We start from the raw sequence: 15,061 nt of genomic DNA on the forward strand, positions 1-15,061 counted from the left end.
GCAAAAATATATCTTCATGGAGCTGGCTTTGTGCACAGCAGCATTGTCATGCTGTACCAGGTTTGGGCCTCGTAGATCCAGTGAAGAGAAATTGCAATGCAACAGCATACAAAGGCATTCTATACAATTGTGTGCTTCCAATATTGTAACAACAGTTTGGTGAGGAACCACATAAGTGATGTGTGAAGTTCAGGTGACCACATACACATGGCCATATAGTTTTTTTTTTGTCTTTTTCTTTTAATTTACAAATTCAGAAATATTTATGGCATGCTTCCCAATGACTAAAATGCATTAAAATCATTATTCATGTTATTCTCTGTTATGCAGGCCTGTGAACAACAACAACAAAAGAAAATAAATCTTTTTTTTTGATGAGTGACTTCAGAAACATTTTTAGCATCATACACCAATTAACAGCTGAGCTTTAAAGGTGTTCCTTGATCAGAAAAATTATAAAATAAAAAACTGGAGTAAGAACAAAATCTGTCATAGGGACCAATCTCAAAATGTCCAGATCCATAGTGACAATATGAACAGTAAGCGAGTGTTAAAACGCTGCGAAAACATGAGACAAACAGGTTTTTTTTTTTTTAAATTAGTAATTTAAATGTCTAATACAATACAATGAGCCACTACATTAAAATTAAATCGCAGTATAACTTAAAGTAAAAACATAAAAAGGTAATTAAAACAGAAAAAAAAACAACAATGAAGAACAATAGGGGCACATAAACAATACATTCAATTCTTTATAAACATTGAAGGTTTTTTTTTTTTTTTAATAAAAAATGACTTTTGAATACTTAGAGCAGTATATAGTTTATTCAAAAACAATAAACATAGGTGCTCTATTACAACACGAGACAAACGGTGCAATAACCTTAGGGGCCTAAAATAAGTCACGTGACTTTACCTTTGACGCCAGAGCCACGCCTGTATTTACTTACTCACCGTTTAATCCCGCCCACTCCTTTAGACTTATGAGGATTACACATAACGCTGTACCACCAAACAAGGAAAATAAGACATATACCGTATTTGTAGCCTATAAATCGAACTTATTTAAATTGCTTGTGCTTCCCTTTGAGACAAAATGAATGTATTCGCTTAGAACCGAGAACCATAGTGGCGGTTTAGTTGAATTGAGCCTGATTGTTATGATATGAATGGATGAAGACGTTACCGCCTGGGTGTTACTGGAGTATATGTGAATATGGCGATGCTAGAGAAAAGTCCGCTATCGGTCAAGAGTGACCTTGTATACCTGCGCTGGAGTGAAGTGGTGAAAGAACAACAAGCTCGGCTGAGTCCAAGCAGAGAGGACGCACCTGTGCTGAACAAACACACATCGCTGTTTAGAAAGAAAAGCTCGGAGCTGGTAAGTGTGCTCTAAAACTTATTTATCTAAGCCATACAGCACTGTATGTAAACAACTCCGCTATAAAAAGTACTAAAGTTCCTCTACCTGTCTCGCAAATGTCGAATGAATGACAGAAGGAGTGCCCGAGTTCATGCAGTCATATTCTCCTGAGACTCACTATTTTATCAAACTACTTCATGTTTGACTACATATGAGCATATCAGCCGCTGCTAAACATAGTTCGCCTCTTATTAAAAGTTACAAAAGTAAGCAGCAACAACAACTGCAAGATCAACCCTGAAACACATTAAATGTGTGCCGCCCTGACGTCACCGGGGGACATTGCTAGTATAATAGTGATGGGAAGTTCGGATCATTTTCCTGACTCGGGTCTTTGAATCTTGTTCAGCATAATGAACGAATCTTTTTTCGAGTCATTTCGTTTATTTCAGCAGAATATTATCAAAATGTTACATGTTAAATTCCCCAACACATCTGGTACTTAATAAACTATAAAATAAACTATAGGCTAATGCAGCCAAGACCGAATTATGAAAAACGGAAATGATTAATTAATTGCTTAGCATTCGGTCTCCAGACTATGCAGTCTGTTAGTTCACCTCATCTCCTGATCCGAGTCGTTCTTTTATCACGTCTGTTCCACGGAAACAGAACTGATTATTTCACGTCTCGAGTCTTTGGGTTCGAGTCGTTTGTTCATCACGTTTCCGGTATTGCATGGTGCATTGCTTATGCGGCGGTAACCGGAAGAACGAACGACTCGAACCCGAAGACTTGAGAGGTGAACTAATCATTTCTGTTTTCTGTGCAGAACATATGGGGATGTTGCAGTGCATGCGTGATAAAAAATTAACTAATCACTCTCTGAGACGGCTTGTTGTTCCCGAGTCATATTAAAGATTGGTTCAAAATGAACGAATTGTTCATGAACAACACATCATTATAGTATAGGTGCAAAAGAGTTTAACAAGAGAGAAAATTTTTAGCTCTGTAACGGTTTTGTTTTTAGCTCCTAATGGCAAAAGAGCAAGAGCATCTCTCACTCACTATTTTCCTGTAACGTTCAACATCATACTGTATTAATGAGAAATCCAGTGTCGAATTAGTGGAAACCGCAAACACTAGACTCAAAGCTCCAGGATGCAATGCAGATATACACTGTATGGAAAAAAGCTTGTGGACACCTGACTGTCACACCCACATGTGGTTGTCGCTAATCCCACTCGGTCCCTTCTCTGCTGTTATTATAACCTCCACTCATCTTGGAAGGCTTTCCAATAAATTTTGGAGTGTGGCTGTGAGGATGTGCACTCATGCATCCACAGGAGCATTAATGATGTCAGGCACTGATTGGGCGAGGTCTGGGGTGCATTCGGCGTTCCAACTCAATCCAAAAGTGTTCAGTGCGATTAAGGTCACGGGTTTATGCAGGTCATTCAAGATCTTCCACACCAGCCTTGTCAAACCATGTCTTCATGGACCTTGTTTTGGGGCCCCTTAGTTCCAGTGAAGGAATCTTACACACACACATATGGGTGTGATGCTCAGGTGTTCGCATACTTTTGGCCGTATAGTGTTTAACGCAGTTGCACTGAGTTATGATGATGCTGACTGCCAGTATTAGCTTGAAAAAAATGTAAGCTTTATAACTTTATTTGTTTGACCAGCATACACATGGGAAGGTGAGAGAGCTGGAGAAAAAGGATTAATGTGCTGCTCTCTTTAGGTAGTGATGATGAAAGGGTTAAATTATGAAATTTAGCTCAAAATGTCATTGCAAAATAAAGTTGGCAAGATTAAGTTTGTTGGATAGATTTTTCCTTTAACCGATTGCTCTAAAAGCATTCTTCAAGGCAAACTCAGTTCTCTACTTTCCATAAGCCCTTAGAACACTATTAATTAGATATCAGGCCTACAGTAAAATAAGGCTAATTCACTAATACCTTGATAAAACACCCATCTGTTGCAGTGTTCCCCATGTCTGGTGTTTGTCTTACACATCTTAATACTTTCCTGCTCCAGCTCACCTCTGCCAACTCCATTACTAATCAATAATCTTTGTATGAGGTTAAAATGTGAGTGTTAAACGCAGGATAAGTACTAAACCATGCAGGGTAAAGTGCTATATTAACACCTACAGGTAGGTTATTGTTATGAGTTCTATAATGATTTGGTAGTTCATTATGAACTAAGCATAATTTACTAAGTGTTAAATATCACCTGGAGAAGTGCTAGCTAAGTAGTCATTAGTAATGATTTATGATCATTACTAATGATTTATGATTTACATGATTTATGAACTCCTTAACACTAAGAAACTAAGAAAAGGACACAGTAACACTTCATTAATTTTCTAACAAATGTGGTAATATTTGTAAAATATATCTCTGAACATGGAAGCACAACACATACACAGATTGAGTCATGTCTTTGTGAGGGTGACTTGTGATTAATCAGAACTAATGCTGGCAGATTTACTCCTGCAGAAAAGAATGACGCTAGGTAAGAAGTCTGTTAGAGTTTTATTAATCGATACCTAATATCTATGTATCTATTTTTCTATTTATCAGTCTATACCACCACATACAAAATATCAGATAGCGCTCAGAATGCAGAGTGGTGAATATGGGGTGTATTGACCTCTGCCTCCTCTGAGCAGGCTTTTTTCCTGTTTTTCATAATAATAAAGGATAAAAATATTATATTGTAGTTACTAAAATGTTGGAGTAGGCTACTTTACATCAACTAGTAGTTCCTCAGTAGTAGATAAGACAACATTTAAGCTGATGTGATTAGTCAGTAATCCTTACTTAATCTGTAATTATTGCTTAATACATAAATGAAATACCAAACCATTACATTATTATTGTGTATCCCATTTGAAAATAAACTATAAATGGCCTACAGCTGAAGGGAAACCTGCTTCGTGTGATTTCTAAGGCAATGACGTTGCCTTTATATAGTGTGAAGTTCATTAATCCAATATTGTATTAAGAATATGAGCACCATGTACATTGAGAGGTGACACACTGAAAGAAAACAGTGAATGAATAAGAATGCATTGCATGAGAGACGTAGAGCAGTTAGCAAACTCCTGGATCATTATCTTAAGTCATATATTTTTCAGTAACTACTATGACTTATTCCAGTGAAACTAATATTAAAGGTATGCAGTTACAAGAGTGAGGAATGTGTAATGTCTGACCCGGCTGACAAGGTTTAGGGGTTAAGTCTACTTATTTTGTGTATGAAGTATTAATCTTTGTTCGTTGATGTGACATGCAGTCAAACTTTTTTTTTTTTTGTTGCTGTAATTCATACTTTGTCACATTAGTGAATGGGGTAGATGGTTAGGCTAAGCTGGCTGTGTTTATGAATAAACTACTGTATAAAGCTGAGTTTTAAGATAAGGCACAGCAGACAGTGTATATTGTTCAAGGAGACAGAGAGCCCTTGTTTATAGGGCTTTTAACCTCTGTTTCTCCTTGACAGATTGCATCGGAGGAGCAGCCACCTGAAACCGTCAGCTGTCTCGTCTCGGACACCAGGCACAAGGTAAAGCAAGCATTTCTGTACACTGTCATTGTTTTTGGTCCTCGTGTGACTTGAAAATCTGGTTGACTTTCTTGGGAATGTCCAAATGCACGTCAGCAAGTTTGGACTCGTCTTTGTTGTGTGTATCGTGTTAATCTGCAGTGTTTTTTTTTGTTGTTTTTTGTATTTTCGATGAGTTGTGAATATCCCAGAATGAAGATGATTATCTCACATACGATTAACATCAGAGGAACTAGTCTTAGTATTTGCATGTGTATATGGGTTGTGGTGTCAGTTTTTTTCCTTCCAGTTCCTTTGCTGTCCACACAGACAACAGCTAAAAATCACATCTTTACAGAACGTGACGTGTTGTCTTTTGCTCGGCACGTATTTTCAGTGTGAATGTTCTGTGTCTGTGTTGTAGGTTTGTGTCCAAAATGTGACTTGTGCTGGCCGTGCACTCAGAAATGCTTTTTTATCTAATGGACAAGTAAACTGGAAAGCCCATGTGAAACTAGCCAGAATCATCAAGTAAGTTTAGACAAGGCTTAAATCTTAATCAGAATGCTTTTAATTACTAAAATGTATTCCAACTGATTATTCAATTTAATATATGATAATTCAACTATTTATAATACCTTATAATAAAGTCGCCTTACATACTTTTTATAATTGCTTTAAACCTTACATTATAAGAATTGTAAATCTAAAACCATAATGACCCCATATTGAAAGTAATATATCGTATAGGTTTGTGTTGGCGGTTTTATGATTATTCTTTGACCTCTGACACACAGGTTTAAGTTACCATGTGGTGTCTCTTTGATTTGTAACCCTCTTGTTATCCTACAGAAGGAGTTTTATAGGACAGGAGCTGGTGCAGTGGCTGACGGAGCAGTGTGTGTTTGTTGAAAACAGAAATGCAGCTGTTAGAGTCTGGAATGTTTTGCTCAAGCTGGGCATCCTTCTTTCAGGTATATAAAGGAGACTTACTCCATGTGGTCTACTTATTACAAATAAATAAATAAATCAAGGCAGTGGTAGATGGGTTCAAATGACATCTTATTGGAACTGGAAGATGTACCAGGTAGGTGGCTAGCTATCCAAGCCTGCTAATGTAAATGCCTAATTAGTGAGTAATGGCATAGTTCATTATTAAGACAATTTGTTATGGCTATTAGCTGAAATGAACTTCACAAGTTAAAGTTAGTTATACTTGTCCACAGGAATGTCGGAATGTTAAAAGTGTAGGTGTTGGGTGAGTTCATATTATATGAGGCACATTAAAATGGCTTGTTTACGTCCTTGTCTTGAAAAAACATGATATTGGTAGAATATTACAGAGAGATTCAGAAGAAAATATGATGTCATGGGTTATTAAGAGATATTTCCCCTCAGATGGGTCACCAAAGGTAAATAATCAAAAATGTAATACCTAAACTCAGTGAACAGTTCTACCTAACCACTTCCTCAGTTTACATGTGCATGCTTTGACCCAATCATACACATTGAAGGTAACTTGGAATGAAAATATTTATAATGGTAATTTTACATAACAGTAAGTTACAAAGCAGATGGTAATGTCAGTTTTTAACCATTGTGGTGAATCTTTTTTAAATGAGAGTCGATTGCATACCCTTCACATATAGAGTTCAATCATACAAGATTTGAATGCCTTTTATAAATGCTTTTAATGATATACTTATGAATTCTTATAATATATGACATTTTATATATAATAAATATTTAAAATTCTCTGAACATAACTTTAGATGTCTTGGGCACACACATTAACACTGAGTAACACTGTGTTCCAGTGGAAAGGCAGGCAGTGTTTGGAGACTCTGAAATGTTGTACCAGTTCTCCTTTGAGGAGTGTGAAGCCCAAAGCTGTGAATTTAGAAATCAGAGCCAGTGGCAAAATGCAGTGAATCTTCTCTTACGCGTGGCACCCCATAATCAGCTCCATGTGGCCACCCCTACACCGTGAGTACTATCTGCTTGATATATTACCATATTTTATATCATTTACATTATCTTCGGTATAGAGGATTAGGAAGAGCCCCAGCATATACGGACCCTTCTGAAACTATTGGAACGGCTAGGTCAAATCTTTTTTTTTTTTTGCGTACGGCTGTAGACTGGAAATTTGGGTTTGACAACAAAACATGAATGAGATGATGGATCAAATTTTCAGATTTCATTTCCTGATATTTATAGATCTAGTATAGGAACAGATAGTCTTAAAGTAAATTAAACTAAATAACGTTGAATATTTTGTTGCATATCTCTTGCTTGCAATAACCGTGTCAATATGGCGACCCACTGACCTCTGTTGCGTTCTTCTTTTGTGAGGCTTTTCCAGGCTTGTACCACAGCTTCTGTAAGTTATGTGTTTCAGGGGGTTTCTCCCTTCATTCTCCTCTTCAGGAGGTGAAATGCTGCTCAACAGGGTAAAGATTTGGTGATTGACTTGGCCAGTCTAAAACCTTCCACTTTTTTCCTCTGATGATGATGTTTGTTGTTTTGGGTCATTGTCTTGCTGCATGATGAAGTTAGTCCCAATTGAATTGGATATATTTCTCTGTAAATTGGAAGACAGATTGTTTCTGTAGACTGCTGTTATCATTTATGACATCATCAAAAAAGATTAGCGAACCCGTACCAGAAGCAGCCATGCAAAACCAAGCCATAACACTATCTCCACCATGCTTGACTGATGAGCTCATATGTTTTGGATCATGAGCATGGCCTTTCCATCACTCTTGTAGAGGTTCATCTTGGTTTGTAGGCTTGGATGTAGGTGAGTACGTATTGTAGTTTTGGAGACTTTCTGACCCCAAGACGCAACTAATTTCTGCAATTCTGCAGCTGTGATCCTTGGAGATTTTTTGGCCACGCGAACCATATTCTTCACAGGGTGTTGAGACGATATAGACACATCCTCTTCCAAGTTGATTAATTACATTTCCAGTTGACTGGAACTTCTTAATTACTGACCTGATGGTGGAAATGGGCATTTTCAATGCTTGTGCTATTTTTTATAGCCACTTCCCATTTTGTGAAGCTCAACAACCTTTTGCCGCACATCACAGCTATATTCATTGGTCTTACCCATTGTTATGAATGACTAAGGGAATTTGGCCTATGTGTTACCTTATATTTATACCTCTGTGAAACAGGAAGTCATGGTTGAACAATTTCCTGTTCCTAGTCACCCAGGTGTACTTAAAAAAAAAAAAAAAAAAGTAAAATATCAATGGGAATATACTACAAATATATTTTTCTCATATGAATTTATAGGGGTGCCAGTAATTGTTGCACACCTATATTTAACAAATTTATTTTTGGATAAACCTGTGTTGTGTTTGCAGTTGTTTGATATCCTTGAGAGCAGAGTAATTTTGTTTTTTTTTTTAACGTTAGATCAAAAGGTTAAACAATAAAGACAACTTTTCACAGCCTTCTTTGCTCATATCTACCAAGGGTGCCAATATTAGTGGAGAGCACTGTATGTACCAGGAAATAAAAGCTGCAATCCTAAACTCTCGTTTCATATCCATGATCTCATTCATGAAATCATGATCTCAAATGCAAATGTCTTTGGTGTATAGCACAAACAAATGAATTGGCCTTACCATTTCAGTAGTTTCAGAGGTAGTTGTGTTTCTGCTCCTTGGGTTGTGTTGGGAAAGTATTCTTACTGCGTAAGTCTTGGGGAAGCATGCTTACTGACCCTTTTAACTTCATCTAGGTATTATTGCTTAGAGGTCAAAATGAGAACTATAACAAGTGTTGCCCTCTAGGGCAGGAATCAGTGGCTTCTAAGATCTTGTTTTATAGCAGGTAATCAGTTAAATTAAATCTAAAAAAAATTCCTCAAACAAGGCAGAGTGTAAGCACAGACAGTTTGTCTATGATGTACAGTACCATTTCTATTGTAAGATAAATGGGGAATTTCGGAGTGGATAATATCCATATATCAGACTGTGTGCAAAAATGTGTCTCCATTATCCAGTGCTCAAATTTCTTGGTCTAGTGTCAGGAATTTCGTGGGGTTTTTGAGATGTAGTTGGGCTGGCAATTTTGCCACAACCTTGCAACCCTGGTTAATATTAGCCCTTCGGGAAATACACTATCAAACACGGTAAGTCAAAGGTACGTCTAAAGCCACTTACAATGAGTTGCTGGACTGTGTATGTTGGATGACTGTATGTTGTCTACTCTCAACTGCCTCTTCCATTGTTTACATTGTTAACAGTCAAGTGTAATTGCCTCTTGAATGAATTTGCTTGAGACTGTATCATTATTAATGTTGACCTGCGCCACCAAAACGTATGGTCATGAACTGCTGCTGCTGCTTCTTCTTATGTCTGATGTCAATTGCGGCACAGGATGATTGTATTATTTAGCACATGATCGTATTAACGCCGGAGGTGTCTGGTTAATGGTGATTCACATCAGTGGCACTGTGTAACGTCTGTGTTTCTGTGAATATGGCTCCTGGTTATCAACATTTATGAACATTAGGCGCTTTCCCAAAATTATAAAAGCCCAGTAATCAGTAACACTTTTATACCTGGAAATTGGGACTCATGATCAGTTACAGCACTCACCAGCAGGTGTCTATAAGTGCATGCAGTCTCTTCTGACTGGTATGCTTTTTATTCCTTTTCTCTATTTCTCTTATACTCTTTCAGTTTGCATGCAGGCTGTTCACATGAAGATTTCCTGATGTTAAATACTTACTGGTATAAATTAAAGCCCTTTGTGTGGATGTATAGTTAATTACTGGCAGCAGCACATTTTGAATACATCTCTTTTAGACTGCGAGTTTATAGGCATTAACCTAAGACTGAGCCAACAGTGTCTCACCAGTTGTGTTTCTGTTCCTAAACTCAGGACTTCACTCATAAAGTCTTCTAGCTGAGCTATTAAAAAGACTTGAATGAAGCACGGGTTAACTGTTATACAGACAGGAAGAGAACAGACCTAAATTAATGTTTTAAGTACATGCTGCGTCTCCCTTTCTGTGGGAAAGTGGACCACATCCACTTTCGGGTTAAATCCAAATACAGATAAATCTAGAAATATTGAGATCACCAGATACAGATAATGGCATTGTGGTAAATGCCTAATGCATTGAAAGCTGCAGGAAAGTAGATCTGAAGGAAGAGGGTTGGTGACCACTGCTCTAGGATTAATGCTATTATATGATGGTGTATGCTTAAACACAAAACAGTGAGGTGTCTTGTTAAATTATTGTGTGTATGTCTGTTTCTGCAGGTCTGAGGGAGAGCATAAGAGAAGTTCTCCTGCTTGTAGCCCAATAGATGTTGTCCAGATGAGAGCTCTGGAGCACCTCACATCAAAGGTGAGGAAAACCACAACTCCTGGAATGATTGATCTTTTTAAACCTAATGTTGAAACCGCACCGTCTTTCAGATGAGACGTTACACCGAGGTCCTGATGCTCTGTGGCCATTAAAAATCCCAGAACATTTATCGTATAAGAGTAGGGGTATAACCCCGGTGTCCTGGCAAAATTCCCCCAATGGCCCTTATCTATCATGGCCCCCTAATAATCTCCATCTCTGAATTGGCTACATCACTCCCTTCTCTCCACTAATAGCTGGTGTGTGCTGGGCATTCTGGAGCACTATGGCTATGATCATAAGCATTGTTCATACGTTAACGGATTATCATTATTATACTCTAGGACTAAAATTAGTGATATGCAACTTATTACAACATGTACAGGTGCATCTCAAAAAATTAGAGTATCGTGGAAAAGTTCATTTTTTCCCCCCGTAATTTAATTCAAAAAATGGAACTTTAATATATTCTAGATTCATTACACAAAGTGAACTATTTCAAGCCTTTTTTGTTTTAATCTTGATGATTACAGCTTACAGCTCATGGAAATCAAAAATCCAGTATCTCAAAATATTAGAATAAAGGGTTTATAATACAGAATAAATAATTATATGTTCCTTCTTGAACGAGTGTGTAATGAAACTCACATGTACTTGGTCCATATTGACATCTGAGAGTCAGAGTGTTCAGTGCACTGATTGTACATTACCGAGGCAATGCTGAGCCCACTTTGCGTCCGTCCAACCATTAAGCTAATGCTGCAGAATTGCTTCTCGAGGTGGGGTTGTATACTGATAATCGTCTTGGCAACAGACATAAAAACCTCGCTTGTCCACGTTTGTGCATCCAAAGTATAATGGAGTAGAATATTTATTTAATTATTCATTAATGTATAAAGATGAGTTCAATTATGTAATTATATCGATATAATTGAATTAGTGAGTCTGGCATGTCTACGTGCTGTGTGTAAGAGACTATTATACATCGATATACAGTAAATATGTGCTGTGATAAATAATATGAAGTATAAATGTAAAGGGTAAAAGTAAAAAATAATTAAATGGGTAAAATAAAATAATGTTGCAATAACTATTTAAAAATAACATGATTAAATGCTAAGTTATAAAGCGGGGTGTTACAGTTTTTTTTTTTTAAAACTGATTATAGACGGATTATTCGAATCACTGGCATTAGTGTGTTACAGATTCTAAGAGCATAACAACTGAAAGCTCCTTGCTTCTCCACTTTTCATTCGATTTACAATACCAATCAGTTAAGAGCTTTAAAAAGCAGTTAAGAGTTATAATGAGCCATATTGTTCTGGTGCGTATTCTTCAGTGTTGTGTACATTACTTAAAAAAAAAAGTCATTAATTACTAATTACATCATCAACGTTGTATGTAAATTACTGATTAATTACTCTGTCTGAAAATTAATTGCATTACTAATTACTTCTTAACAACCTTATCAACCTTGACCACATGGACAATAGAAATCAAATTCTTCTTTAAGTTTTTTTTTTTTTTTTTTTTTTTTTTTTTTTTAAATACATTTGAGTCAAACATGGAATAGTATAGCCTTTTAAGCATAGCTTTATTAAACCATTTTATTTTTTATGCAAAAAATATATACACGTGCTTAAAAACAAGAGCTGCTACTAGTAGAGTGAGGTAGTGTTTTTAACATAGTGGTTTTTAAAAAAATATATTTTACCCAGGACAGGATGTTCTTGTCCACATTTATCAAAAAAATGAAGTAATGGGAATATTTCCATTTGGCAAAACAGCCACCCGTTTCTGCTGACATCCTTGAACTTGAGCAACTTCACAGCCACCTGGTGCAAACCCGTGCGCTAGCGTAGAGCTAACGAATTTAAAGGAGCCGAGTTACATAATAAAAAAAATAATGATACATTTTGGTTTTCAATTCAATATTGTTTTATACAGTATTGCTGAAAGTCTATACAGTATCTAATGCAAGTACATCATAAGTAACACTTAAAAATGAAGAGTAATCGCTTACTTTACTTTTTTTCAGGGGTAAAGTAATTTAATTACAGTAACGCGTTACACACTACACTGGTAATCTTACTGCATTTTGAATGTTATAGTTCATTTAATACATTTCAATAACTCATTAAAGAAAGCATTAAACACAGGTAAGCAAAGCTGAAACCATAAGTCAGATTACTGGCTTATGTGTGTTTCTGTATTGTAGTTTGTGGTAGATATGATGGTAGATTTTGGATGCTCTATATATGGATTTTTTTTCTCTCTCTCTGGTAGTTAAAAGGTAACATTAAGTAGAACTTCACAGACAGGGTTACTGTGGCATGGCTCCCAGACCAGCACTGTTTTAGGCTAAGGGATGCCATGCTGTCTGGCCCCATGTGAAATGTAGTTTTCATGGGCCACTAAGCAGAGTTAAACACTTCCTTTAGTTGCCGTTACACACCTGGATTCACAACGCTTTGTATGTTACATAGAGAGCTCACTGTTGTAAACATGCATTATCTACTTATTAGTGTGATTGATCTCACACATGTGTGCACACACACATATAAGCGCAGTGAATAAAACCAGCCCCATAGACTATTTTACTAAGATATATTTATTCTTCAGTCTAATTCTTGCCACAGAGGTGATACCCTCAAGTAGACATGTTTTGTACCTTTAAAGTGTATCTTTCTCCTGGAAAATTGAGTGTACATTTATATCTCATAACATACATGACCTTAAAACTGCAGTACTGAACTTTTGCTGGAGATTTCGCCACCTCTCAAAAGCCATGTCGATATTTATTTATTCTTGTTTTAGCATGGGCTCTGTCACTTTCCCCTTTTGACTGCGTTGTCTCCAAAGTTCGAGTTTTCTTGATTTTGACAACAGCCGATTCCCTAGATGTCAACGATGGTTGCTTTTAGAACTGTCCAGATTAAAAGCAGCCATCTAAATGACAAATTTAACTTCTAAGCAACTGTTGTTAAAACAAGCTACAAACAGAGGAAACCCACACGGACACAGCCTAACTTGAAACTTCACAAAGACAGTAACACGAGTTCATGAATTGAACCAAGAACCCTGGGGCTGTGAGGCAACAACACTGAATTTCATGATACAATATGTATGCAATAGCTGGTTTGTCATGTACTTCAAATTCTTACTTTAAGGAAAACTTACTTTTTACAACATAAGCTACATTAACTTAGACAAATAGCTGTCAAATTAGTTGCTAGCTATTCTCTATCATACATATGTTTTTCAGCATTGTTATATATTGGACTCAACTTAATGTTTGGTGGTAATGGACTGTAATTCATATGATTTTGTGCATATAGTGACATAATCAGCTGCTGTACTACGAGAATCACACACGTACTGTAGCTGCAACTAAAATGACTTAGCTGTGAACTCTCTATGTAAGAAATTACAGCACTAGTGGTAGACGGAGAAATAGAGACTCTAAGTAGACCTAAACAATAAGACACAGATTTAGACCAATGGCATGTTTTTATTCATGTTGAGACAATTAAGACTAGCTACAATTTAAACAGTTGAGAGGTAAGTGTTCACTTAACCACTCACCTTGTTATCATTATTACAAGTAGGTCAATCTGTCATGTATACTGTCTAACATACATGCATGCACGCCCACACTGAGCTACATGCCCTGCAAGACTCCATCTCTGACTTATAAAACTGTGAGGAGACTTCATCCTCCTTATGGAGCTGCCTTTGTCGTTGCCAGGCAGTGGATACTGATTTTCTACATGATATGGTGTTCAGCAGTGTTATGTCCTAACTGCTCACACTGTAATGATTCTGGTCCAGCAGTGTGGCTGTCATCTGCATCCTGTTCTCTATACTTGCTTAGAGTGGATAATGTCTGACTTGAGCTGCACATGCTGCTGGAGGCTCCTCTGCTAAAGTGTTTCATTTTAACAGGTGCAGAATGAACTGACCGCAGCACTGGCTCGAAAAGGAAGGTGCAATTCAAGTAAGGAATCTTTACATTTTTTATTGTAACAAAGGAAACTCTAGGGGTGTTTGTTTATGTTTAAACTTGGAGATACAAAAGTCTACACTTTTAAAAGAATACTATTCTTAGTAGTATTTCAACAGTAGTGAAGCATGTATTCCGCTATCATATTCTTAGGCACTGTAATCCATTGTCACTGTCACAAAACAAAGAGTTCTGTATCTATCTATCTATCTATCTATCTATATATATCTATATATATCTATATATATATATATATATATCTATATATCTATATATATATATATATATATATCTGTATATATCTATATATATCTATATCCATCTATCTATATATATATATATATATATATATATATATATATATATATATATATATATATATATATATATATATATATATATATATATATATATATATAATTTTATTTATTTTTAATTTTTTTACAGTGATTGAGGACACTGTCCCAGCGCACTCCGTTGACCTCCCACCCTGCACATTGTTTTCCAATGAGCAAAAGGTATGGTACAAATCTGGACATGTCTGGGTGTATACTATAAATCTACTGAAAAAATAAATGAGCAGTTTTTTTGGGGGGTGGTTTGAATAAAAGTTTATTAGTTGTCTGTCTGCAGATAATTCTTTTAGTTTTGATTAATAGTTGATGGTTCTTGGCAGCTGTACTGGCAATAGATGACTATATTTTCAATTCTGTGAATCATTACTCCATAACACTTACTTTTCCAGCCTTTTGTTGCCCCTGTCCCA

General features: G+C 36.4%; 1 protein-coding gene across 2 annotated transcripts in view; it reads left to right on the forward strand.

Moving 5' to 3' along the window:
- Positions 1–950: 950 nt before the first annotated feature.
- Positions 951–15,061, forward strand: part of rapgef5b (Rap guanine nucleotide exchange factor (GEF) 5b) — a 48,428-nt gene continuing 34,317 nt past the window's right edge. For both annotated transcript variants that reach the window (XM_017471309.3, XM_017471311.3), the window contains exons 1-8: positions 951–1,381; positions 4,877–4,939; positions 5,343–5,449; positions 5,771–5,892; positions 6,736–6,904; positions 10,205–10,292; positions 14,238–14,289; positions 14,743–14,813. In XM_017471309.3, the coding sequence (XP_017326798.1) occupies positions 1,217–1,381; positions 4,877–4,939; positions 5,343–5,449; positions 5,771–5,892; positions 6,736–6,904; positions 10,205–10,292; positions 14,238–14,289; positions 14,743–14,813 (837 nt within the window). In that variant the 5' untranslated portion in view covers positions 951–1,216. The remainder of the gene's footprint in view (positions 1,382–4,876; positions 4,940–5,342; positions 5,450–5,770; positions 5,893–6,735; positions 6,905–10,204; positions 10,293–14,237; positions 14,290–14,742; positions 14,814–15,061) is intronic.

This window comes from Ictalurus punctatus, chromosome 1, assembly GCF_001660625.3.
Source record: "Ictalurus punctatus breed USDA103 chromosome 1, Coco_2.0, whole genome shotgun sequence".
Classification (NCBI taxonomy): domain Eukaryota; kingdom Metazoa; phylum Chordata; class Actinopteri; order Siluriformes; family Ictaluridae; genus Ictalurus; species Ictalurus punctatus.